The sequence below is a fragment of the Scylla paramamosain genome, chromosome 19 (genome assembly GCF_035594125.1).
Source record: "Scylla paramamosain isolate STU-SP2022 chromosome 19, ASM3559412v1, whole genome shotgun sequence".
NCBI lineage: Eukaryota > Metazoa > Arthropoda > Malacostraca > Decapoda > Portunidae > Scylla > Scylla paramamosain.
In genome coordinates, this window is record NC_087169.1 from 16,396,142 (window position 1) to 16,423,641 (window position 27,500).

Below are 27,500 nucleotides of genomic sequence, written 5' to 3' on the forward strand. Positions count from 1 at the left end.
TTTGTTTCGCCTAATTGTTTAATTGCATAATCACACCATAATAAAAACGTGAATTATATCTTCCTACTTGTCTGCAAATTCTATTAATATCTCGGAGGAAAACGTGTATTTAATTTTGCCTTATATAAGCTTGTTGACTCTTCTCTTATTCTTACATAATAATAACTGTAATTATAATAATGATGATAATAATAAGAACAAGAACCAACAACAGCAATAAAAATAATAACAATAAAATAGTAATAACAAGAAAGAGAAAAAAATAAGAACGTGAACAAGAACAAAAACAAAACCTAGGAGAACAAGAACAAAACAACAACAACAACAACAACAACAACAACAACAACAACAACAACAACAACAACAATAATAACAACGATCTAACAAAGCTTCCCATAAGACAACCTCATTTTCTCTCATGGCAAAGAAAACGCAGAGTACATCCCTAACTCAACACATTCGTTGAACAGAACAAAACTTGACTCGTAAAATAACGCACCTGTATGTGTATCTGTAAATCACACGCACATTTGCTTATCCTCCCTTAATGTAACAGAGTGAGGCAGGAAATTTAAATCGCCTTATAAATTACAAAGCATTCTTCCTTAATTTGTATCCTAGCTTAACCCTTATTCGGATATCATAAGGATGTGGCTTGCCTGTAGGTTAGGTTATTGCTTCGTAAATCAGGAATATGTATAAGGTGTAAAAAAAATCAATGTTTAGAGTTAATGAATTATCACTAAGCACATCCCAGCCTGATATATGTATATGAACTTGAAAAAAAAAAAATAAAAAAATAAATAAATAAAAAAAAAAAAATATATATATATATATATATATATATATATATATATATATATATATATATCCAGAAGTTTACGTTAGAATGAATGAATAAATAAATAAATAAATAAAGTGGGTTGATCTCCAGATAGGGACTATTTATTTATTGGCAAAAAAAAAAAATAAATAAATAAATACAATTCTTTATTATTACTCATGATCTGCACAATGAAGGGATTAGCTATAACATTAATGAACTGAATTACTGTAAACCTTGCCAAACTTAATCTAACTTAACTCAAATGAAGACACTAATGTTATTACACTGTCACCACAACAATAAGTGTCTAGAACATCATGAAAGATTATAAGAGAAAGTATATGGTAGTGAAATTGTTTAACGTATTCAAGAAAACACACACACACACACACACACACACACACACACACACACAGTACTTACTTTATATTGCACGTCCATATTGTAACTTGATTCCCTATTTCCTTTTCTGCACATGTGGTTTGCAGTGTATTCTTCTTTTCACGCAGTCTTCCCTGAGCAAGCAACCTGCGTGCCTTGCCCCTGTGCCTCTGGTCAGTCTTGTGGTCTTGGTCTTGGTCGTGGCGGGAGTGTTCTTTCTAACGGCACTCCATTCTGTAATATTAGGTATGTTTTTATTCATTTATTAATTAATGTATTTATTTAATTATGTCATTTAATTAATAATTTTATCTAATTAATATATATTTATTCATTTATATATTCATTTAATGTTTCGTCTTTAAGTGTTTTCTTGACTTAGTCTTTTTTTTCGTCTTTCTCTTGTCCTTTCTTTAATTTTCTTTTGTGTGATATTTTAAAATCAACATTTTCTTCCTTAATTCTTATTCTTTCTTTTATTTTCTTATGTGTAATATTTTTAAATCAATAATACGTTTTTCAGTGCATTACAACACAATACAGTACAAAAATAAACACATAATAATGATAAAAATCTTCTTTAATTAAAAACTCAACGTGTTAGTAACAAATATACAGTAATAAAACAACAAATGACATGAGCATTAACAAAAACTGGGACGGAAAGACTATCCATACATCATACAACTACTTCCTACACTATAAACTACACCCTATATAAGATACAAAACAAAAAGAGACCATACATGAAACTATGCATATAAAAAACCTGAGTATGCCCAACTAATGTATACACACCGCTTCTAAAATATTAATCAGATATACGAGTTTAATTTATTCTATTCCTCACTGCTTTATCCTATCTTTCATTGATCTGGATTATTATTAGTTGATCTATCTAATTATGTATTGCTTTATCTAATCTTTCATTGCTCTAAATTGTTATTCGCCGCTGTATCTTATTATTTAATACTCTATCTCGTACTTCATTGCTCTATCTTAATATCAATTGTTCCATCTTATCTCTCATTGTTCTATCGCACCACTAATTCATCTACCACACCCCTCACTGCTCGATCTTGTTACCCATCTCCTCATCTTTGCACGGAAGCTTCCAACTGGCCACAAGGTTGATCACGTCGGCGCCTGATAGACTGCAAGTAGGGAACACGCGGCGACACTGCTCAGGCACCCCGGAGCTCCCCGCCCACTGGCCCAGGAAGGCTGCGTATTGGTATTTGGCAGCAGGCTTGGTGATGTCTGGCCAGGCGACGGGGAAGGCGGGGATGGGACTGAGGGAAGGAATAGTAGAGAGAAAAGTTGAGCGTTGTAGGAAAGGAAGGATAAAAGAAGGTTACATTTGAACGGGAAGGTAGAAATTTAGAGTAGGATGGGGAGTGACTGAGGGAAGGATGCAAGGTTGTACTGTATGAGTGGTTATATTATTGATGGAAGGGATAAGATAGAAAATTACGAGTGATGAATGATAGAAGGAAGATTAAGGAATGTGGGGACAGGACTAAGTGATAATTGCAGGGATGTACGAAAGAGAAACATGGAAAAAAAAAAACGTTGCATGAAAGAAGAGATAAGAGAGAAAGAGTTACGAGTGATAAATAGAAGGAAAAGAATGGAATTTAAGGAATGTTGAGACAAAACTGAGGGAAGGATGCACGAGAGATAAGTTTATACATAGATGGAAAACTTAAGCGTTGTAGGAAGGATGAGATAGGAGAGAAAAAGCTACGAGTAATGAATGGAAGGAGAAAGTTTAATGAAAGGGAGGACAGGACAAAGGAAAAAATACAAATACGTAGATGAAAATATTAAACGTTATATAAAACATACGGTAGAAAAACAGGAACTACAACTAATAAACAGAAAAAAAAATGACACAACACAAACACACGTCCATTAAGGAACACATCATGACCCAAGACTTACCTGAGGAGGGAGACGATGGCGCGGTGGTCAGGTGTCTGCAGGCTCTCAGGCAGGCTGGTGGCGTGACACAGGGCCAGGGGGAGGCATGAAGGGCTATCCAAGTCATCCAGAACCTGACGAAGGAGCAGTAAAAGGGAATGCATGAATGGACAGGTAAAGTGTTAGGTGGATGGATTAGAAGGAATAGAATGAAGAGGTGGATGAATGGGGAAGTTATATGGATGAATGGATGGGAGAAAAGGAATATGTGACTGGAAAAATGAATTAATGAAGAGAATAAGAACACCACCACCACCACCACAAACACCACTTAAGCCACATTTTCAGTCTCACCGCCGCCACCACCACCATCACCGCTCTGAAACCCTTTAACTTCGTCTCTTTAACTTATGTACCCTTAAAAAAAAAGAAAAAAATACTACCATCACCACCGTTACTATCTTTTCACAACCCCATCATCACCAACCCCCTTTACCTTACAACATCAGAACCTCAATCACCGCCACCATCCCTCACTATTCTCACCATCACCACCACCCCTTCACTATCTTCCTCATCACCACCACTCTACCGCTTCACCATCCTCCCCAACTCCCCACCACCACCACTACCACACACCTTAAACAAAACATCCCTGACTAAGCTTCCTTCCTCCTCCTGGTGACTGAAGGACTGAGGGGAGCCCGGGGCGTGTCTCCTTCTGCGTCCCATGGCTGCTGGGAGGACGCTGGCGATTCCCCACAATAGACTGGCGCCCTGAAGAATGATGGATCCCGCAGTTGTCGCAGCACCGCCCGGGGTCCTGACGGCGGTCTCATTGAAGTAGGTGATCGTCATGTTGTGGGGCTTAAAAGGTTTGGATTCTCTTGTGTGGGATTGGATTCCTTTTTTCTTCTTTCCTGGTGGAGTTTAGAGGGAAAAATGAGATATGATGTAAGTATGTATTGTGATTTCGTATGAAAGTATAAGCATCGTGTTGTTTAAGTCTCTGTGCTTTGATCCTCTCGTTTGGTATATGGTCCCTTCTTGCTTACTGAGTTTGTTAGTTTTTGGTGGTGTTTAGGGGTAAAATAGATTTCTTAATAACAAAAAATCTTTAAGACTTCCTTTCTCTCTCTCTCTCTCTCTCTCTCTCTCTCTCTCTCTCTCTCTCTCTCTCTCTCTCTCTCTCTCTCTCTCTCTCTCTCTCTCTCTCTCTCTCACTCACTCTCTCTCTACAGTCGCCTCCATACATTTTACTGGCTAGAAATTGAAGAAACTATACATTCAATCCCTTTTCTTTTTTGGTAGGTGTTTGTTAAGATTGTACACAATATCCTTTAGAATCAGCTGGGTGCATATCATAGTGAAAGAGTTGAAGATAAAACCCATACCTTAAAATTCTCTCTCTTTTTCAAACAAACAAAAACACCCCAAAAAACACAAGATCACTTTCTTTAATATACAAGCACGTGTGTACACCTGAGCTCACCTGGCGGACCGTCGCAAGCTCCTAAACCACGGTTCGAGTCACACTGAGGTTCAATCTGTCCAGCTTCTCCTTATAAGGGGAAGACCAATGATGACGTCACAGGCAAATGGTTAAGAGATTCAGTGATTATCGTACTTTGATTGGGGTTCATCTCTTTATCTCTGTAGCTCTGTCTCTTTCTCTCTCTCTTTGAACTCAGGCCTTTCTCTCATTATGCGTTTTCCCTTTCTAGCTGGGAATCTCTCTCTCTCTCTCTCTCTCTCTCTCTCTCTCTCTCTCTCTCTCTCTCTCTCTCTCTCTCTCTCTCTCTCTCTCTCTTTCTGACTCCATTTTAGCCTCACATCTCTCAAATCTTGTCTCATTCTCTTGTTCTCTTCATCAGCTGTTCTTCTTCTGCAATCTCTCTACCATCCCTTTAAATTGTCCTTCCATTTTTATCACCATCTACTTCTATCCATCCATTCTATCATCCATTTATATCCATCCATTTACATCTATTCCTTTTTCATTATCCATTTCCCTCATCTCTATGTCATCCATACATCCAATTCTCTTCACACTCCATCTGTCCCTCCTTGCCTTCTCTTCAGCCTGGCATCTCGCAAATCCAGTCTTATTCTCTTTATTAAATGCTCTTTTTCATGTCTTTTCCTGTCTTCTATAGCATCTAACACTCTTCTCTCTTCATCAAATGCTTTTCTCTTATCCTCCCTACCTATCATCTCTCTGGCATCTAACACTCTTCTCCCATCTCTTCTAATATCTAAGTCTCTCTTCATCAAGTGCTCCTCTTCCACTTATCTGCATATTATCTCTAGCATCGAACTCTCTCCTCTTCAACACACAGGATGGAATTGGTTCTCAGAGTGGTGGATGAATGGAATAGACTTAGTAATTTGGTTGTTAGTGCTGAGTCATTAGGGAGCTTTTAAAGACAGACAGATTTATGGCTGTATTTTGTATAGGGTGTATTTTGTGTAGGTGTATTTTGTATAGGGACTGCCATGTGTAGGCCTGATGTGCACCTTCCCTTATTTATTCTCCTCTTCCATTCTTTTTCTAATATCAATCAGTTTCTATTTTCCACTCCATTTATCTCATTCAAGTCTTCCCACAACTTTCACATCTAATAGTAATGATAAATAAAAATAAAGATAAAAGGATACATATCAAGAAAACAATATAAAATTAAAAACCATATTTACATTTATTTCACAGTCTTAGTAAACACTGCTGGATGCTCTATGGGGTGGAGGGAAGGGGGTACAGATAAGGGGGGGTAGGGGGTAACTTCAGGCAATACATCTTTCAAATCCAGCAATCAGAATGTATACCTTTGAAAATTTTCCTTTTTTTGTGTATGCATATTAAGTATACTATATATATATTTATTTATTTTTTCCACTATGGCTAAATTATGTAGTATTTTTCTAGTACTGTCTTGCTGCTATATGTATATAATACAGCATATGTATTATAATTTTTTTTCAGTTGTATTTATGTATGTGTGTGTGTGTGTGTGTGTGTTTATCCATTGCAAAGTGAAATGAGTAATAAAAAAATGCACATTTGGAAAGACTTGAAAAAAAAAATTAAAGGAAGAAAAACTGGATCATTATAACACTTAAAAAAACTATTATACACAAAAAAATTAAGAAAGAAAGACAAAGTTGTATGTGTGTTTTTTTCCCTATTTTTCCCATTGTCAAGTTGTATCACCATCGTCACTGTCGAGTTAAAGTGACGAAGGTGAAAGTGGATGCATTTGTTTTTATATATCTATCTATTCCCCAATGACAGTACAGAACAAGACAACACAGCGTCCAAGAAATTACAAGAAGAACGCTTTGCAGAACAGAATAAATATAGGGCGTGTGGGTGACAGACAGAACTGAAGCTTGCGCGTGACCAAAAAAATCTATTGTATGTGAAGACTGGCTGTAACAAAAAAATAATTAGGTAATGGAAGATTATCACAAAAAATTCATACACATTCATACGTAATAGAAGTCATGCATCTGCTATATGTTAGTTACATATAATAAAAAAAGTTATGATAAATAAAATATAAATAAATAAAAGACAATATTTCAATGCCTTATCTGATCTATCTTTTTTCTTTCTTGTGAAGTAAGCAAAGATTTTCTTTTCTTTTTTCTTCTCTTGATCAGATTCTTTCCTCAATTGTAAATAAAAATAAAAAGTTATGTACAAATTTTCTATTCTTCAGTGCTTTACCATTTTATAATAATAAAAAAAAACTATATGTATAACAATAATAACAATAAAACCCAACATTATCAATTCAAAACAAGAATAGATCTAATAAAAAAAAAATATACACACAAAAAAGAACCAAAATAAGGAAACAAAAACACAAATAAAAAGTTCAGATATATAGAGGACCTAAAAAGTTTGCAGTTCACATCAAAATCAAAACAATCAAAGAAAATAAAACTTCCAATATAGAAAATTTGCATTATAAGCTAAAAAGGATCAGCAATTGAGTCTGTTCACCGCGCTGCAGGGTTGGAAATGGCTGTCTCGCACCCAGGAACATTCTCGGGCCAGTCACACACGCTCTGGGCTGCATTGAATACCAGGTTGACAGGGCAAGGCATGTGGTGCTTCCTCTCCCCCTCACACATGAAGTAGCGTGTGCAGTCCTGCTTGTCCTCATAGTAGCTGATGTGTCCGTCTGCCTCATCACAGGAAATCACGTTGGCTGGGGGAAGGGAAAGGCAGGATTACAATTAAAAGTCATAGATTGAAGATGAAAGGAAAAACAAGAGATCACATTAGCTAGCATGAGAAAAAGTGGGAACAAAACTAAAGAAAGGTAGAAGATAAAAGGAAAGACAGGGAATCACGTTGCATGAGGGAAAGAAAGATACAAAGTAACTGGTAAATATGTAAAAAGACAGGAGATAAGAGAAAGGAACTCTGTGGAGGAGGAGGCAAGAAAAGAAAGTACAAAAAGAAGTGAAAGAGAAATCAAAGGTAGGAAAGAAGAAAGACTTGTATGAAGGGAAGCAGGAGGAAGAAAGAAGAGAAGGAGAAAAGAGAAAGAGACAATCAATACATCTACGAATCACAAAGGGAACAAAGAATGAGGATATAGAGGAGAGAAAGATGAAGAGAAAAGAGAAAGGGGAAAGGGGGTGAAGGGAAAAGGGAAACCATCCAAATATTCAAGATTCACATGGGGAAATTAAAATGGTTTCAGGTAAGCCAATTAAGGGAAAGTGGAAGCCAGGTAAGGGTAAGTAGATAAAGAAAGGAAATTTTAAACTCCAGGAAGCAAATTATAAAAGGGAAATGTAGAAGCAAGCACATTAGGACCAAGGGAAAGGGAAGGGAAAAGGGAAAATATGAGCTGCTGGGAAAGGAGGGAAAGTAATAATGATCAAGTGTGTTATGTTACTGAAAATGACAGAAGATTTTAATGGGAATGGAATAGCAGGAGAGAGAGAGAGAGAGAGAGAGAGAGAGAGAGAGAGAGAGAGAGAGAGAGAGAGAGAGAGAGAGAGAGAGAGAGAGAGAGAGAGAGAGAGAGAGAGAGAGAGAGAGAGAGAGAGAGAGAGAGAGAGAGAGAGAGAGAGAGAGAGAGAGAGAGAGAGAGAGAGAGAGAGAGAGAGAGAGAGAGAGAGTGTTATGCCTAGTAACATGAATAAATTCTAACAAAAATTAAATGAGGTGACAAAGAAAATTTGTACTACTACTACTACTACTATTACTACTACTACTACAACTACAACTAATAATAATAATAATGATAATAATAATAATAATAAAAATACTAATGAAACAATATTATTACTCCTACTGCTAACATAAAAAATAACAATAACAACAGCTGTAGTAAACTAATAACTGAACAAAAAGTGAAAAAAGAAAACTGATAATAAAAAAAATAAATAATAACAATAACAAAACTAGTAAACTTGCCACTAAACAAAAAATAAATCAATGAATAATAAAAAATCTACCTATGTATCTATATAATAATAAAAACATAAATAAAAATAACAACAATAATAACCAATAACACACAGGATTTTTCTTGGCAACAGTAACAATATTAATAACAGTCTTTTCTTACAATACTAATAATATTAATAACACAACCCTTTTTTTTGCAACACTAACAATACTGATAACACAATCTTTCATTGCAGTAGCAGCAGCAACAACAACAACAACAACAACAACAACAACAACAACAACAACAACAACAACAACAACAACAAACAACAACACTTACGGTCCTTCTTGGCACTGGATCCATGCAGGGTGCCAGTGTTCTCATAGGGGCCCTCATAGGTGAGTGCCACAGAGTAGTTGGACATCATCTCGTTGAGGGAGGACAGCAGCGGGTACTTGCCGGTGCCACAGTTGCCTCGGAAGTCGTCCATGTCCACACTCCAGATCATCACTCCGCCCAAGCCCTTCGTCTTGAGCCAGTCGCCCTGTGGAGGAAAGAAAGTCACTTGTGAGGTTTTTATTTCTACAAGGGTCAGTTATGAAGGTTGTTTGTTTCTATTTCTACAAGGGTCAGTTATGAGGCTTGTTTGTTTCTATTTCTTCAAGGGTCAGTTATGAGGCATTTCTAAGGGATTTCCAGCAGCAGTAAATCTTTAATCATGAGGGAATTAGGATGAGTTTTATCTTTTTTTTTCTGTGAGGGATTTCCAGCAAGAACAGATCATTAATAAAGAAAGTATCAAGATCTATTATTTCTGTGAGGAATTCCCACTAACAGTAGATCTTTAACTGTGGAAGAATTAAAAGTATCAGCTTAATCACTTTCTACAAGGGACTCCTAGCAAGAACAGACCTTTGATTGTGAAGGAACTAGATAGACCAGCCTTATTTCTTCTTTCCAAAAGGCTTTAATAGTGACAACAGACTTTATACTGTAGAGAAATGAGGAACACTTGTCTCATTTATCATTTTACAGCAAAAAGACTTTAGATCATACAGGAATGACGAAAAATCAATTATACTAATAATTTCTGAGGGATTTTCACCAACTAGAAAAAAATAAATAAATAAAATAAATAAATAATAAGTAAATGAAATCATAAAGGGGATTCCAACAACCAACAGGGACAAGAGTCTCACCTTGACGCCCAGGGAGCGCTCATCATCAAAGCCGACCCACTGGTCCCCGTTGTAGGCGAAGGGAACCTGCTGCTCGTTGTCCCACACCAGTGTGGTGTTGTCCTCATACAGGAAGTCACACACCTGAGGGAGGGGTGGGCTTCACTTGTGTTCTATTCTGGTTACTTCAAGGGGGATTTATTAGGTAGGGTACATCTTTTTTAATCTTTCTCTTTGTGTCTTGTAAATTCTGCCCTTCTGTCTCCATGCAATGGCTTGTAGATATTTAACCCTTTCATTGCTATTTGGCACACGTTTCCTTAATTACTAACCAATCTGAGTCATATTTTCTTGTTCTATAGCCACATTCCAACACTGTACTGGCTGGAAATTGCAAAATATGTTCCTCTTTATCTCCTTCTTTCTTGTAGATGCTTACAAAGATTCCATACATTGCTTTTTAGTGCTGTGACATGTTGCATATTGCAGTGAAAGGGTTAGTTTCATCAGATACCAATGTCCTTCCATTCAGGACATCATTGCCAGCTTTCATTTGGAAGGCACACAACTTTCCCACCTTTTATTTTTCCTTCACAAATTCTGCCCATTCATCTCAGTGCAATATTTTATTGATGGTCATTATCCAGTACCACATGATGTCACATGAAGAGCTAAAACTTAGTCAATCTCTTCCACATACTATTATTTTGGCTTCATCAAGAATCAATATTTAAAAACAAATTATTTTCCCTCTCCTTTTCCTTAGAAAACTCTATAACTAACTTTCTATTTGCATCAAAGCTCCCCAGATTCACCTCATCCACATACTATTATTTCTCCTTAATCAAGAATAAACATTTAAATTAAAACAGATTACTTTCCCTCTCTTTTCCCTTACCTCAACAGGAAATTCTCTTGGGGACTAGCATCTCAATGGGCTTTTTTTTTGTTAGATTTCTGATGCCCTTGGCTGGTGTCCCTCCCACATAAAAAAAAAAAAAAAAAAAAAAAAAAAAACCTTCCTTTTCACATCACAACTCCTCACACTCACCTCATAGTAAGCCATGAATCCCTCCTCCTGCGTGTACCGGCCAGCGTGTCCACCTCCCATCACTTCAGCGCCGATGTCAAACTGAGTCATGTTCTTGAGGGTGAAGGAGCGGCCATACATTGGCATCCCAACCATGATCTTCTGTGCCGGCGCCCCCTGCTTCATCCACTCCTTGATGCTGTAGTCCTGTGGGGGAGTGTTGGTTAGTGTCTGGCCTATCAGTGTCTCTGGAGGTGTCTTGTGTAGGTTTTTGTAGTCTTTAATGTTTTTATCTGTATTTTATTTATTTATTTATTTTTTGTATTTTTATTTGTGCAGTATTTTTTTTTTGGTTAGTTGTCATAATTATTATTAGCGAAATTCTGCATTACTCCTTTTTTATATTCTTATTTGTATTTTGTTTTTTTAGGTTAGTTATCATGGCTATTATTAGTGAAAGTCTGCATTAAACTTTTTTTTATATTCTTATTTGTATTTTATTTAGATCTATTATCATGACTTATTACAGAAAGTTTTGCCTTAAACTATATTTACTGAATGAGCTTTCCAGATCATTCACATTTCCAGTATAAAACAGAAATTCACAGCAACATTTATACTGAATAACTAAAATGTAATTATATATTTACCCATCATACCATACATTAAATTCTCAGAGCACTCTATAAAAAAAAAATAAAAAAAAAACATTCAGTACTATTACCCCTATTAAGCTATCACCACCACCACCATCACCACTCACCATGGTCAGCTTCTTCTGGTAGCTGGAGGCCGTCTCAAGAGGCAGCAGGGGAGAGTTGTGCCCCACCACGTTGTCCCACATGCCATGGAAATCATAGGACATGATGTTGATGTAGTCCAGGTACTTACTGATCTCTGGCACGTCATAGCTGGAAGGAGAAAGAGAGGGTGAGATGTGATGAAGTGTGTGTGTGTGTGTTTGTGTGTGAATATATAGTGAGAGATATATGCAGTTTACTTATCTTCTTTTTTATAATGGTTTTGGACAAGGGCAACAGAAAGATGGGAAAATAAATAAATGGATCAATATGGATACACAAATAAGGCAAACACAAGATACAAATGCTCTTGAACACACATCCGAAAGCTTTCCCTATGTTCTTACACTCCCTTTACACGTATCAACCTTAGAGCCAACAATGCACACAAAGGTAAACAAAAAACACACTAAAAAACACCTTTCTATACATACCCACAAGCTTCCCTTACATTCTTACACTTCCTTTACATCTTTTAGCATCCTTACACTATTTTCTTATGCTTCCTTCAAACCTTGTGTCTTTTACAACCTTATATCAACAAGGTACAAGAAACATAGCACTCACTAAAAACACCCTGATACACATTACCCAGAGACTTCTTGCAGCCTTCCTTATGTCCTTACTTTCCTTTCACACCTTTCATCTGCCTTACAAACCAACAAGACATGAAAAACAAGGCAAAAAAATCATAAAAAATACCCTTACATACCCAGAGACTTCTTGTACCTTTCCTTATGTTCTTGCTTTTCTTTTACACCTTTCACTGACCTTACAAACCAACAAGACTAACAAAACAAAGAAAAAAGACACAAAAACACCCTCACACACATACCCAGAGGCCAGAGCTTCGAAGGAGGCAGGCACAGCGGCAGAGAGGAGAAGGCGAGAGTGGCCAGTGGATGATGCCTCTCCCTCAAAGGCAATACGAAGCTCCTTGAGGAGATTCACATAGTTTGCCTTGTCGTCTGGTCCTCTTGGGTACTGCAGAGGGAAGATGAGCAGTGTGTGAGGGAAGAGGGCTAAGTGGAGAGGATAATGTTAGTGTCTAGCAAAGTGACAACTGAGTAAAGATGAGGGACTGAGATAAGGTACCCACACACACACACACACACACACACACAAATACACACTCTAACAAATACACTTATAAATACACTTTCTTACACACACACACACACACACACACACACACACACACACACACACACATCTTCCTTCTAAATCCTTCTTTTTACTTAACCTCTCTCTCTCTCTCTCTCTCTCTCTCTCTCTCTCTCTCTCTCTCTCTCTCTCTCTCTCTCTCTCTCTCTCACCTCCCAATCAATGTCCAGTCCATCAAACTCGTGTGTGCGAAGGAATTCCAGGGAGTCGTAAACAAAGCCATTCATTCTGTACTGGCTGGAAACGAGGTCCTGGAATGGCTTGGATCCGAATGACCAACCACCGAGGGCCAACATAATCTGGAGGAATGAAGGATAAAAAATAGTTATGAGAAATAGTAAGGATTGGAAGTTATAAATACTGTGGGGGTTAGAGAGAAAGGAGTAATGTTAAAAGATCAGGTGTTTTAAATGTTATTATTGGGTCAAGTGGAGCTGTTATGGATAGTATTGTTTTGTTGTCATTTATTTATTTATTTATTTATTTATTTTATTTATTTATTTATTTTTATTTATTTATTTTCTTTTGAGGTTTTCATGTTTTATTATTGGAACCTTTAAGTTTTCCTAGCTTTAAACCAAAAACCAGCAACCTTCACTCACACACCACACTAAACACACTCTTTTCACAACTATAGTGCAATCTTCAATTTTCCTAATTCCCTTAAACACCTCCCCCCCCCAAAAAAAAAAACCTAACAACTAACAAACTTCATCATAACACCAAAAACTCCCTATCTCACAACTGCATTACTCTCCTATCACACTATCCGAGTTTTGTAATCCCTAAGTTTCCTGCTGAGTTTACCTTGATATTGGGGTTCTTCTCCTTGAGTTTCATGAGGCGAGTGTACATTCCATCCTTGAATCCATCACCCACATCAGAAGGATGACCGGGAGCCAGGCGGTAGTTCTCCATCCCACCAAAGGCATAGATGACGTGGGTGCAGAGGAAGGGATCAATACTCTCGACCTCAAACCTTCCAGCGCCAGGCCTCTTGACAGCCCAGGAGGTGAAGTAGCACATTACCTTAGGGGCGTCCTCTGGTGGGGTGAAAGGAGGGGTGTGTCAGAGAATAAGAGATGTGATGAAGGTGTAGGAATTGAGAAAGGATGCAGGGAATAGAGGTTAGGCAAGGCTGAGTGGATGTTTCGTGAGGGTTGTGGGAGAGTGAAGGGATTGAGAAAGGTTGTGTGGGTATTTGGTGAGGGTTGTGGGAGAGTGAAGGGATTGAGAGAGGTTGTGTGGGTGTTTGGTGAGAGTTAAGGGAATGTGTGGGTGAGGGTATGTGAGGAAACAGGAAAAGTTTAGTGAGGGTAGAGGGAATGTGGAAGTTATCACATCACCATTTTTCCCTTTTTCCTACAGCAAACCAGTACCTTCTGTTAACTTTTCTTCCCTAACCTACACCTCTCACTTTAAATAAGACACTAACTCATAACAAACACCATAACAACAACATAGCATAGTGTTTACCATTCACATTCCCTCTAGTTCTCTCCCATGACTCACTTGGCAGTTCAGGAATGATGTCAATGATATCAATCCGTGAGCTGATCTGCTGCTGTTGCCTGAGGGTGGCCTGGTACTCCCGGATTACCTCCATGGGGTCCACTGATATGGGGGATGGCATGGTGGTGGGTCTAGCTACAGAAGTCTTGGTCACTGATGCCCAGTCCACGTCCTTGCCTCCTCGTGGTCTTCCCAGCAGCTCCTCTCTGTGAAGGATCGTAAGGTGAGGTGAAGAGGACTGGATACATGTAAGGGAAATGTAGGGATGGATACCCGTTTATATGTGGCTCACTTTAATGAATTAATTAATTTTTAAGGGATGATATGAGAGCACGTTTTCATCTTTTCAAAACCTCATATATAAGAAAACCACAACACAACTACCAGACACAGCTCCCCTTATCATCTTATGTTCCTTCTCAGGGTAAGAGGAGAAACAGGTCCTGATCCCACACAAGAGAACTTAATCTTATGTTCTTTCCCATGATACAAGGAGAAAAGCAAGTTTTGATCCCATTAGAAGATCCAAAGAGGAACCAGGTACATCTTTCTCAGGATAAGAGGAGCTAGAGGAGGTTTTGATCCTACAAGACAATCCAATGAAGAACCATGCACAGTTTCCACTATTTTCTTATGTTCTTTCTCAGGATAAGAAGAGATTAAAAACACATAGGGCACAGCTTCACTTATTTTACATTCTTTCTCAGGATGAGAGAAACTAGAGAAGCAAATTCTGATCCCACACAAGAGAGCCTTATAATCTTATGTTTCTTCTCAGGACATTAGGAAAAAAGCAGGTTTTGATCCCATACAAGAACTCACAAACTTCTTTCTCAGGATAGGAGGAGAATGAGAAACAGATTTTGATTCCATAAGAGAAATTAATAAAGAACCAGGAAAAACTCCTTCCCTCACTATTTTACATTCTTTCCCAGGTAACAAAGAAAGAAGCACAAATTTCAGTGACCCCCAAACACTCACATCATACTAATCCAATAAAGAACCAGACACAACTCCTTCCCTTTTTACATTCTTTCCTCAGACACAAAGAGTAAACCACAAATTTCACTCCCATGTAAGAACCCGCAACAACCCCAAACACTCACGTCATGATGCCAATGAGCGGGTACTTGACACCACCACCACAGACTTCACCAGTAAAGTCATCCATGTCCACTGTCCAGACCATGGCACCTCCGAACCCTCCCTTCTTGAGCCAGTTCATCTTGTTCCGGATGGCACGCTCGTCATCAAAACCAACCCAGAGCTTCCCCTTCACCATGTACGGCACCTGCATCTGCTCATGCCAGATGTACTCTCCTCCCGTCCGCAGGTGTTCGCATACCTGGGGAAACACGGGATTAATACAGTTATAGGTGTATTTTAAGGGGACTTTAAGGGGTTTTCAAGGGTTCGTCAGGGTGTTACAAGGTATAATAATGACTCATGAGGCTTTGCAAGGAGGTTTCAAATTATTTCATACTTGGGGAATGAGGGATTAATAACAGGGTCACAGGGGTGTTGTAAGGAGTATTTAGTGGTGTATAGGGGTGTTGTAAGGAGTTTGAGAGATTGTAGGTATGTTGTAAGGAATCTGAGGGTGTATAAGGGTGTTGTAAGGGCTCTGAGGGTTTGTAGGGATGTTATAAGGTTTAGAGAGTTTATAGGGATGTTGTCAGGAGGTTTCATGGTTATAAAAGAGGATTACAAGAGATTATAAGGATATTTCAAGAGTTTACCTACCTAACTAAACTACAGTACATTAAATTTTCCTAGCTAACTAAACTGCAGTATAATTTCTAATTTTCCTAGCTAACTTAATTTACTTACTCTAATTTAATTTATCTAGCTAATCTTAATTTACACAGCCTGCCACACCAAACAACACACGGGACTTCAAGGTTTTAAAAATGTAGAATTGTGAACATACCATAAAGAAATTATGCGACTCGTTTATGTTAGTGTTAGAAGTTGCATCTACCTATAATTGTAAATATAACACTTCTTTCCTTCCTTTTCTCCTCACTTCAAAAACCTGCCAATCACTTCACAGTAAGCTATGAAGCAAACAAAAACAGAGACTAATTGATGCCACAGTAAACATAATGCTCCTTTCCTCCCTCCTTCACTTTCCACTTCCTCTTACCTCGTAGTATGCCATGAATCCCTCCTCGCCCGTGTACTTCCCTGCCTCGCCTCCACCGCTGGCCGGGGAGTTGACGGAGTTGCGTGCTGGGTTGGAGAGAGTAAAGGTGCGGCCATATGTTGGCATGCCGATGATCAACTTCTCCTTCGGTGCTCCCAGCTTGGCCCACCTGAGGAGAGGCAACACAGGTGAGGAAGATGTTAAAATTTCATCTCATTCACTCTTTTAAGCACATAGAGTACTTAAAACTATAAATATTAGCTGGAAACTCCAATAAAACCCGTTTCCTTTTAATTTCGAGTCAAAAATTCATTACATCGACTACTAGAAAGGCTACCTGGACACTAGTTACTCCCTCGCTCAAAATTAAATACATTAGCTGAAAACTCCAATAAAAACCTCTTCCCTTTGATGTAATTTAATTCCAGTAACCCACAAGACAATAAGGGTGAGAGACCAGCAACCATTCCCTTACTCACAGGTTGGAAGCGTGGTCGACGGAAAGCTGCTTCCTCCACTCGCTGTCCTCAGCAGGGGCGTGCACCGGGGCATTGTGGCCAACTGTGTTCTCCCACTTGCCGTGGAAATCGTAGGCCATGACGTTGATGAAGTCGAGATATCTGAGGGTAGAAAGAAACGTAAGGGAAGTGATGAAGAAGTCTGAAGAAGGAATGAAATAAGGATGAAAAAGGGAAAGACGAAAGAAGGAGGAGGAGGAGGACGGGAGATGAGCAAGGTGAAGAAGTCCGAAGAAAAATGAGGAGGACGAGAGAATAAGAAAGGTGAAGAAATTCGCTGTCTGAAGACCCAGGATATACAAAGCACCACGAGCCTAAATAAATGACAACAACCAGATAAACACACAAACATGTAACATCATTACCTGGAGACAGCTGGCACATCATATCCTCCCTTAATGTTATCTGGACCGACGGGAACAGCAGCAGTGAGCAGCAGCCGTGGCCTTCCTGTCTCTTTGCCCTCTGCTTCGAAAGCCTCGTACAGTTCTGGGGAAGGGAACACAAAACTCTTAAAATCTAAACTCCTTATGTGCGCTCTATGATCGTACCAGAGTCTCGTTCTTCAATGAGAGAAAGAACCATATTCTGAAATATTTCTGTCAGCATAGTGATTGCTTCCAAAAAGCTCTATTTGAGGTGCCACGGGTTTATAAGTGTTTTTTTTTTTTTTTTTTTTTTTTTTTTATGGCGCTAGTGGCAGGTTTATAAGATCAGCCCTCCCAATCAGCTGATTTATTTATGCAAAGATCACGTGTGACGAAAGGTAAAGAAAACGCGGTTGAAGAGAAGCCCAACTAAAAAGGAAACAAATATATTCATTTATTAATTTATTGTTAGTCTCACTTCATTGCAGGCACTAAATTCACCCTTAGTTCTTCCAGTCAGCTGAGTTATGTAAACATCACCACGTGGACGTGAAATATAAACAAAGCAAGGGCGAAGAGAGGCGCTACCAAAGACAGATCTATTTATCTTCCTCACTCTTCCTTCCCTTCTGCCGCGGTTCGCATGACTCAGGCGTGCCAGAGAGAAACGCATTACATAACCGAATTTCCTTTACATACAGGGATCCATAGAATGTGTGCCGGTGTCAACAAACCCACGTGGACTAAAGATTCACTGGACCACGTGACCTAAATAACCACTGGTCTGTGGGTCCGGTCTGCTGTTGCCTTATGATGTATTGAAGCTTTAGAATCCCAGCGCTTCCTTAGTAAAGATTTAGTATTTTAATGAAGGAATGGCTGATGGTGGCTTTACATTATTTATTCGTGTCTATCAATTTTTCTGTAAAGATTTGACATTTTTAAAAAGAAATGATGGCTAACATTTTGAATCTATTGGTGTATATTAAGTTTCTTGTCTAAAATATAATCTGCTCGTAATTTTGGATACTCTCTCTCTCTCTCTCTCTCTCTCTCTCTCTCTCTCTCTCTCTCTCTCTCTCTCTCTCTCTCTCTCTCATTGAGACATTTCTTATAAAGGCGAATTTAGTGTCTGAAGTGAATTAAGGCTAATTATTTTTGTTTTCTTTGCGTCCGCGTGTACATGTTTACAGAAATCAGCTGATTGAACGGAAGGTAAATTTGTTTACTATTAACCAATGTGGCGGTGTTTACAATTATCGGCTGACTGTGAAGAATGTTTTGTTAAGGACGAAATTAATGGTTTTCAGAGTAAGACAAGAAAGCTCTGTACATATGACGCTTTGATGGTAATGTTTAGAGAAATTAGTTGACTGTGAGTACTGAATAAGAGTGAATTTCGTGGCTACAATTAATTAATACTAATATTATTCGGTAAAAGTTTTTAAATCTTGACGAAATATCTTTGTTCACTCTCTAGTTATTTAGTTGATTGTGAAGAATGTTAAGAGTTAATATAATGGTTCTAAGATTGAGAAGTAGGATATTTACTCTAGAATGTTGTGTCGTATGGGTGATAAAAACAGATCTGGCCTGGCCATGAAACTAAGATATATATGTCATGTGTTTTGCAGCGAAGGAATAGAAACGCCAGGTTGATTTGATGGCCAACAGAGAAAAACGCAGAGAAATTAGAACTAGTTTTTTGTTTTGTTCCGTGTATTTTTCAATTTTTTTTTTTTTGCCTCTCTCTCTCTCTCTCTCTCTCTCTCTCTCTCTCTCTCTCTCTCTCTCTCTCTCTCTCTCTCTCTCTCTCTCTCTCTCTCTCTCTCTCTCACGCCAGTACAGACAGATTTCACTAACCTACATAGAAGACCTTCACAAGGAGAAAGAAAAAAAGAAAAAGGAGAGAAAAAAAAAAAACTATGACAAAAGCAAAACAAGACGGAACTAAACGAACAAATTGCGGCGTATAAGTCACACACACACACACACACACACACACACACACACACACACATTTCCCATCTCCCACACACACACACACACACAAACACACACAAACGCTTTCCTCTCACATCCTCAGTTCACTCACACACACAAACACACACAAACGCTTTCCTCTCACATCCTCAGTTCACTCACACACACACACACACACAAACGCTTTCCTCTCACATCCTCAGTTCACTCACCCTTCAGGAGCAGGACGAAGTTAGCCTTATCGATGTTTCCTTTCGGGTACTCCCAGTCAAGATCAAGACCGTCAAAGTCGTGTTCTCGCAGGAAAGGAATGGCGCTGAAGATGAAAGTCTGCCTCGTGTACCTCGTGGCTGACATGTCCTTAAATTTCTTGGTACCGAAGGACCATCCACCTGGGAGAAGAGAGAAGGGAAAATAGTGAATTAAAAGGAATATATAATGGATTCATAAACTAATACGTAGGCTTGAGGTGTAATGCAAGGAAGAAAGAGGGAAAATAGTGAATTTGAGGGAATTCATAAGAGAAATACGAATGTGGTATGGAGCAAAGGGAAAAGGGACATAAGTTAATGCATATGGATACACAAGAGTAAGGTATAGAGTAAGGGAGAAAAAGGGGAAAGGAGAAAAGTGAATTAAAGGATACATAAGACACATCTTGGTTAATACGTGAACATATAGGAGTGAGGTATTCAATAAGAAAACTGTAAGCAAATACGTGTTAATGCAAAATTTCTTGGTATCGAAAGTTCTATCTAACCAAATGAAAACTGGAAAAAATGCTAAAGCTAAAGGGAATACATTGTAGGAGGAGACTATGTATATAAGTTCATAGGTATTAATATAAACGTGTGAGGCATTTAATAATAATAATAATAATAATAATAATAATAATAATAATAATAATAATAATAATAATAATAATAATAATAATAATAATATCACTTCTCCAGAGTAAAGAGAAAGTATTAAATAGAAATCACTGGAGTATATAATTAAAGAAAACTTAAATATACTACAATAAACCTATTAATAGGAAATGTTAATATTAAAAGAGAACTAATAAAACAATCAATAATGCAGCTAATAATGAAAAGATATGGAGCATGTAATCAGAGAGAGAGAGAGAGAGAGAGAGAGAGAGAGAGAGAGAGAGAGAGAGAGAGAGAGAGAGAGAGAGAGACAGAGACAGTAGTATGGCCAAAGCTAACACTTGGGGCAATCTCGTGTGCCACATCCACACTAACTCTCCCTCCTACGCTTTTCTTTCTCCGGATACTCGTTATCTGAAAACTTCCTATCCCCCCCACCTCTCTCTCTCTCTCTCTCTCTCTCTCTCTCTCTCTCTCTCTCTCTCTCTCTCTCTCACACACACATTTGCGTTACTTTCCACAGGGAATTAAGAAAGCTGACCAAAGAGCAAGGCCGTGTGAAAAAAAAGTAATGAGGTCACGTGTACGACAACTTGTGTGTCTGTGTACGAAGGTTTGTTTACGTTTAGCAGGCAGTTGTGTTGACGTAAATAACACACCACGTGGTTGACATAAATTTATTTTTTTTCGTCGTTGTTGTTGCCAAGTGTGTATGTGTGTGTAATTGTTTTTTTGAAATGACGCAAGGACTGTATGACTGTAAGGGAAAATATGGTGGAGAAGGAGGAGGAGGATTACAAAGGATTACAAAGTACAGACCCTCAAATCCTTCATAAGCCGTTTGATTTCTCTACTCTCACAATAATAAATGGAGGAGGAGGAGCAGGATGATGATGAGGAGGAGGAGAAAAAGGAGGAGTGTTAGTCTCACACCACCTAAGGGTTATTTTCACCCTAAATATTCTTATGCAGAACCGAAGATGAAGTGGTGGTGGTGGTGGTGATGGTGGTGGTGGTGATGGTGGTGGTGGTGATAGTAGTAGTGATAGTAGTAGTAATAGTGGTTTATAAGTGTTGTTGTAGAGAGAGAGAGAGAGAGAGAGAGAGAGAGAGAGAGAGAGAGAGAGAGAGAGAGAGAGAGAGAGAGAGAGAGAGAGAATATGACCATTGAACTCTCTTGGAGAAAGCTTTCACTAAACACACTCACGAACACACACACAACACACACACACACACACACACACGTACCAGATACACTTTACACTTATACAAGTACATTTATGATTCTCTCTCTGTCTCTCTCTCTCTCTCTCTCTCTCTCTCTCTCTGTCTCTCTCTCTCTCTCTCTCTCTCTCTCTCTCTCTCTCTCTCTCTCTCTCTCTCTCTCTCTCTCTCTCTCCTCTCACCCTAGTACTATCACTACAGCACGTTTTCCTACACGCACGCAAGCACACACACACACACACACACACACACACACACACACACACACACACACACACACACACACGGGAAAGTTTCCACTACGTTCCGCTACAGAGAACCGATGAACTAATTACCAATACCACCACCACCACAGTCACTACCACCGCCACCACTACAGTTACCATAGTACTTACCAAGGGCGAGAAGAACCTTTAGCTTGGGGTTCTGCTTCTTGAGTCCATTCACTTGCTCGTAAAATCCAGTCTTGCCGTCTTTGGTCTCGTCGTTGGCTTCAAAGGAGGAGAGCCTGCCCTTCTTCATCCACCCGAAGGCGTAGATGATGTGGCTGCAGATGAAGGGGTCGATGTGCTCTGGGAGGAACTTGCCAATCTTCTGTCTGTATTGCGACCAGTTGGTGTAGTAACAGACGACCTAAGAGGAGAAAAGAGGCGGTGTAGGGAATTGTAGTTTGGTACAGGTGTGTGACGGAGATAGAAAGGGATAAGAGAAGAGAAAAGGAGATAAGAGAGAGAGATAAGGAGAGAAGGCAAAGAAGTTGTAGTAAGAAATGGAAGGTAACTGTCAGCTGTGAGAGGGAGACAGAAAGGAAGGTTGAAGAGAAGAGGAAAGAAGGTTAAGGGTTGTTATTAGGTATAGGTGGTAACTGTGGCTTCTAGGTTTGTGAGGGACGTAGGAAGGGAGGTTTGAGAAAGGGTTTATATAGTGTAGTAACAAATGAACTGAGACGGGAGGAAGTATACAGTAAAGGGAGAGTTGTGGCTAAGTATAGGTGGTAACTGTGACTGGTAGATGTATGAAGGAGATAGGAAGGGAGGTTTGAGTGAAGGTTTATACAGGATGTAGTAACACACAACTTGGTAAGAGGAAGAGGCAAGGAAGTTATAGTTAGGAACAGGCAGTAACTGTAATTCTTTTATACAAACAAGTGTAAGGTTTTCAAACAAAGTAAATCTAGCGATCCTAAAATAATCTCATCCTAACACCAACAGAGCAAAACAAACTGAAAGGAAGACTTATGAAGGAGCTGTAGTTAGGTTTGGGTGGTAACTGATTCCTAGATAACACACGGATACGTCCTCCAATAAAGAAAAAAAAAAAAGTAAATCATGCGACCTCAAAATAATCTTATCACAACCCAGAGAGACCAAAACAAATTAAAAAGGAATGTAAGAGTGAGGTTAGGATTGGTTGCTAAGATGTTCTATAAATACGGTTCCTGATCTCTTGGCCTCACCTTGTAGTCTGGGTCCCCGGATTTGCCATTACCATTGTCATTGCCGTTGTCATTGCCGTTGTCATCGTTGTCTCTTCTTCCTCCTGCCAAGTTGACGCGAGGGCGTATCTGGGTGAGGAGAAGGAAATGAATGGGGTAAGGAATGGCGGGAGAGAGACAGAGAAAGAGAGATGAAGGGAGGAAGAAATGGTTTATCATGAATAGAGGTCTGAGAAAGCAAACCTATATAAGGAAGACTGGATTGTTGGTGAACTACTTTTTAAAAACAGTAGCATCGAACCTGCGAAAGAAACAACATAATTTTACGGAAGAAAAGAGGGAAAAATACAGAAAACTAAGTAATATTTGATGGAAACAATAGAGTAAATCGGACAAAGAAAGAAACCGTAAACAAATACGAGAGAAGAAAACTGGATTATTGTTGAACTCCTTTTTGGCAACATTGACATGGAAACAAGAAAAAAAAAAAAAACAAGAAAATACAAGGACAATTATGTGATATATGAGAAACAAGAGGGCAGACCAAACGAAAAAAAAAAAAAAACGTAAACAAAACCTGATCAGGGAGGTGCCGTTGAAAAGACTAAACCCCCTGACCTTCAACCAGCAGCCTCACCCTCACTCTGTTCCTGGAGGAGCCGCCGCTCTGCCGTCTCCTGCCTACAGTATTCGTTGAGGTTCCCGTCGCCAGCCGCCTTCGCCCCACCGCGTTCACTGCTGTCTCAGTCTGAACGGAAGCTGATGTCGCCTGTCCCGCTCTCAGTCTGCTTCTAAATCTTGACCTTCTGCGTTGCTCTAAAGATGGAAAGATAATTGATTGATTAGTTTATTGACGGAACAATAAATCAGTAAATAAAACACGAAAAAAAGTTAAAATAGCTAAATAAATAGAAAATAAAGCAGTTTTAACGTGATGCAAGATGAAAACACCATGCAAGACATGATTGTTCAATGCTGTATTTAAATTTCTAGTGTGTGTGTGTGTGTGTGTGTGTGTGTGTGTGTGTGTGTATCTGTCTGTCTGTCTGAGTGCTAATGAGGCAACAAAAGGTCAGAGTTGAAAGTACGCACGTAAGTATGTACAATCATCACTTAATTACTAACTTCACTTCGCCTCAGTTCACTTTCCCGTCCCTTCGTAATAATCATCTTCAGCTTCATTATCGGGAAAGAAAAATGACCAGCGCTAACAACTTAATTTCTCTGAACCAGGACCACTAACTGAGTAGGAAATATTACGAAAACTGCAGATAACAAAGATGAAATACACAAATACTCTTACTTCAAACAATGAGAAGGAGAACGAACGATGATTTTTGAAAGTCCATACATAAAATTACACGTGTCATAAACGCTCAGATGTCCACACCTGGGACGAGCTACACGTTACCTGGTCCAGCACCTTCCCCCCTTTCCCCCTTCCCTCTCTCGCATACACCTTTCACTCACCGTTGCCAAGGTAGCAAGCCATCTAGGCAGACAGAGAGAGAGAGAGAGAGAGAGAGAGAGAGAGAGAGAGAGAGAGAGAGAGAGAGAGAGAGAGAGAGAGAGAGAGAGAGAGAGAGAGAGAGAGATTGTGTGTACCGTCCACCTTATCTGGCTACACTGTCTCCCTCGCCTAACTCTCTTGTGAATGGACTGTGTGTGTGTGTGTGTGTGTGTGTGTGTGTGTGTGTGTGTGTGTGTGTGATTGTGTGTGTGTGTGACTGTGGTTGTGTTTGTATTTGTTTAGGTAACGTTGTGTGTGTGTGTGTGTGCGCGTGTGTTCCAGACTGAAAAAAAAAAAGAGAGAGAGAGACATCGCGTGTTCTCCTGCATTTCTCTCTCTCTCTCTCTCTCTCTCTCTCTCTCTCTCTCTCTCTCTCTCTCTCTCTCTCTCTCTCTCTCTCTCTCTCTCTCCTCGAGTTACACACCAAGAATATCAAGAATCGGATCATTGCAAAACCCCACGATTGTCTAAAGGCTGCGATCGATATAAAAATGAAGCAAAAGAAAAGAAAACCTGACAATATCAATGCACAAGTCGGCAAATTTTAAAAACGAGTAAGTGGTCAAACGATTGTCTCTCCAACCCACACACACAGGCAGTCCGGCGCTGACTTGCTGACTTGCTGATTGGCTGACTGGCTGCGGAGACTCGAGGGCAGTCAACCACAGCCGATAGACAAAAACGTATTAAGTTCAGCTCCATTCAAACACTGCAGGGAGAAATATTCGTGTGTTTATTTACTCCTGCATTCTTTAATTTACTCCTATACGAGTCACGTGAAGCTGCGAATATAAGGTACTAAAAGAAAGTGTATTTTAAGGGAAATATTTCAGACGTAGAGTAAGTCAACTGAAAATCCTGTGTCTGTCTGTCTGGCTGGCCGCACGCTTCACCAGTCCCCTTCCTCCTCCTCTTACTCCTCCTCTTCCCTAACGTCACCTTTCACTTTCTATGACCGACTCCCACCAGACTCCTCCTCCTTCGTGGCTCTGGCTTCGTCTGTCTGTTCACTCTGTTATCACTCAATTTCCATATAATAAAAAAATCCATAGAAAAGCTTCATATGTTCGTATTTTCCTCCCATGTCCAAAAAGTGGATCACACGAGAGAAAATAATGGATGGAAGTCTTATTCGTCACGTGGATTTATGGTTTACCAAAAGTTTACGTGTATTAAGATGGACTTGAATCATAAAACGTAAGAATTATTGCATTATACTAGAGTGAACACAGGGGATTTTTAATGCGGTAGTAAAAAGTTATCCAAAAACTATCCAAAGTAGTCATCTAACGTTGTTCTCTTCTTTTTTCGACAGTTCAGAAATAGATATTACGTCCAATCCTCTACCTCCTCTACTGTATTTTCTCTCTATTACCTCCCAAACCTCATTACATTCCACAAGAGTCGTCAGAAGAATAAGAAAAATTGCTTTATATTGCGGTAACCAGCTGAAGATTTCAATGCGGTAACAAAAAGTGAGCTGAAAATTTCAACGTCAGAGCAGATAGTAATCCAAAGGAGGTATCCATGAGGCACGTACTTTTCCCTTCCTGGTATTCATAGATCAAGGTACAGAGGTAATGTCAACTCCCTTACCTTCCCCTTTCCTCACCTCCACACTCTCTCTTCCCTCCCACACCCTTCCACACCCCCCTCCCCTTTCCCAATCCACTCCACTCCCGTCTCCCTTCTACACCCTTCCACACCCCGTCCTCTTCACCTAACCCACTCCACTCCCTTCTCCCTCCCCACACACCCTTCCACGTCCCCTCCCTTTCATCCGTCCCACTCCACTCCACCCTCCTTCCACCCACACCCTCCCACATCCCCTCCCCTGCACCCATTTCACCCCACCCGACTCCACACCCTCTCTACACCCCTTATTCCCATACTCCACCACCCTCTCCTCTCTCTTTCCTCCCACACCCTAAAATTCCCCTCCCCTTTGCCTCACTACCCCTGCCCCTCCCCTCCACGTCCCTCCCTACCCCTTTAGCTTACCTTGGGATGTGGTGAGAGCGGCCAGCAACACAACCCCCAGTAATATCCAGCGTAGCCTCTGCGGGAAGAAGAAATGAAGATCAATATAATGAATAGCTAAAGAGCACGTGTTGGTAATAATGATAAGTGGTGAACCATGATTTTATGGTATTGTTACTGCTATTACCACTGCTGCTGCTGCTGCTACTACTACTACCATTACTACTACTACCACTACTACCACTACCACTACTATTACTATTACTATTATAACTTCTACTACTACTACTACTACTAGTACTACTACTACTAATAATAATAATTCTACTACTTATACTGTGAAATTAAAGGACAAAAATACGTAAAGAATAAAAAGAAAATGCAATAATGATAATAAACAATAGGAAAGAAAAAAATAATACACTGCAAGAAACATTACTACTACTACTACTACTACCACTACTACTACTACTATTACTACTACTACAGAGGAATTACAATACAAAAATACGAATAAAATAAGAAATGTACTTATAACAATAATAACCAAGAGAAAATAAATGACTGAATAAATAACATAGCAAGAAAAATTATAATCATCAACATCGTCATCATCAGCATGTTATTATCCATTTCAATTTTCCAGTTTTGGGAAATTGTAAGCCAGTGTTGCATTATGGGTCCCTTGGGTCACTCTATCCCTTGGGGCCTGGAAAGCGACTGAGACCTTCCCCCAGGGACGCCCTCAGGGAATAACTCCCCTCCCTCTCTAGCTCATTCTTCCCCCCACTCCTCTCTCTCTCTCTCTCTCTCTCTCTCTCTCTCTCTCTCTCTCTCTCTCTCTCTCTCTCTCTCTCTCTACATACGGAGTTTATAAATTAATTCTCTCTCTCTCTCTCTACATACGGAGTTTATAAATTAATTAATCTATTAAACGCGTCATGGCAGATAGATTTTATGGCACCGAGTTTTTTCTCTCTCTCTCTCTCTCTCTCTCTCTCTCTCTCTCTCTCTCTCTCTCTCTCTCTCTCTCTCTCTCTCTCTCTTTTTTTTTTGAGCAAGAGATCATTAAAGTGCGTCGTCCTCAGGAGGTGCCAGAGGTGTGTACGACTCCACTACGACTTGCATCACGTGACCATAACGACCCCGCGCTCACTCGCCGCCGCCGCGCAACACTACGAGCTTCAAGGAAAGACGGGCGTTACGTAAGCTCTCTTCTTCTTCTTTTTTTTT

The 27,500-nt window shown here is 39.5% G+C and overlaps 3 protein-coding genes across 3 annotated transcripts in view; all 3 read right to left on the reverse strand.

Annotated features, from left to right (window-relative positions):
- The window catches only part of LOC135109750 (signal transducer and activator of transcription B-like), a 124,989-nt gene extending 123,717 nt beyond the window's left edge, over positions 1–1,272 (reverse strand). The window contains exon 1 of the mRNA XM_064021342.1: positions 1,250–1,272. The gene's annotated coding sequence lies outside the window, so the exon portion shown is untranslated. The remainder of the gene's footprint in view (positions 1–1,249) is intronic.
- Positions 1,273–1,769: 497 nt separating this feature from the next.
- On the reverse strand, positions 1,770–4,662 carry LOC135110068 (uncharacterized). Its single transcript, XM_064022032.1, has 4 exons — positions 4,623–4,662; positions 3,770–4,050; positions 3,152–3,264; positions 1,770–2,499 (listed from the first exon to the last, which is right to left on the reverse strand). The coding sequence occupies exons 2-4, from the start codon at positions 3,986–3,988 to the stop codon at positions 2,274–2,276; spliced, it is 558 nt and encodes a 185-aa protein (XP_063878102.1). The 5' UTR covers positions 3,989–4,050; positions 4,623–4,662; the 3' UTR covers positions 1,770–2,273.
- Positions 4,663–5,810: 1,148 nt separating this feature from the next.
- The window catches only part of LOC135109751 (probable chitinase 10), a 53,523-nt gene continuing 31,833 nt past the window's right edge, over positions 5,811–27,500 (reverse strand). The window contains exons 2-19 of the mRNA XM_064021352.1: positions 26,289–26,346; positions 23,415–23,593; positions 22,799–22,906; positions 21,738–21,975; positions 19,459–19,638; positions 17,261–17,384; positions 16,857–16,997; positions 16,378–16,546; positions 15,338–15,576; positions 14,232–14,437; positions 13,527–13,762; positions 12,872–13,018; positions 12,391–12,539; positions 11,519–11,666; positions 10,777–10,962; positions 9,747–9,869; positions 8,887–9,091; positions 5,811–7,347 (exon numbers count right to left, since the gene is read on the reverse strand). Of these exons, the coding sequence (XP_063877422.1) occupies positions 7,136–7,347; positions 8,887–9,091; positions 9,747–9,869; positions 10,777–10,962; positions 11,519–11,666; positions 12,391–12,539; positions 12,872–13,018; positions 13,527–13,762; positions 14,232–14,437; positions 15,338–15,576; positions 16,378–16,546; positions 16,857–16,997; positions 17,261–17,384; positions 19,459–19,638; positions 21,738–21,975; positions 22,799–22,906; positions 23,415–23,593; positions 26,289–26,346 (3,048 nt within the window). The 3' untranslated portion in view covers positions 5,811–7,135. The remainder of the gene's footprint in view (positions 7,348–8,886; positions 9,092–9,746; positions 9,870–10,776; positions 10,963–11,518; positions 11,667–12,390; positions 12,540–12,871; positions 13,019–13,526; positions 13,763–14,231; positions 14,438–15,337; positions 15,577–16,377; positions 16,547–16,856; positions 16,998–17,260; positions 17,385–19,458; positions 19,639–21,737; positions 21,976–22,798; positions 22,907–23,414; positions 23,594–26,288; positions 26,347–27,500) is intronic.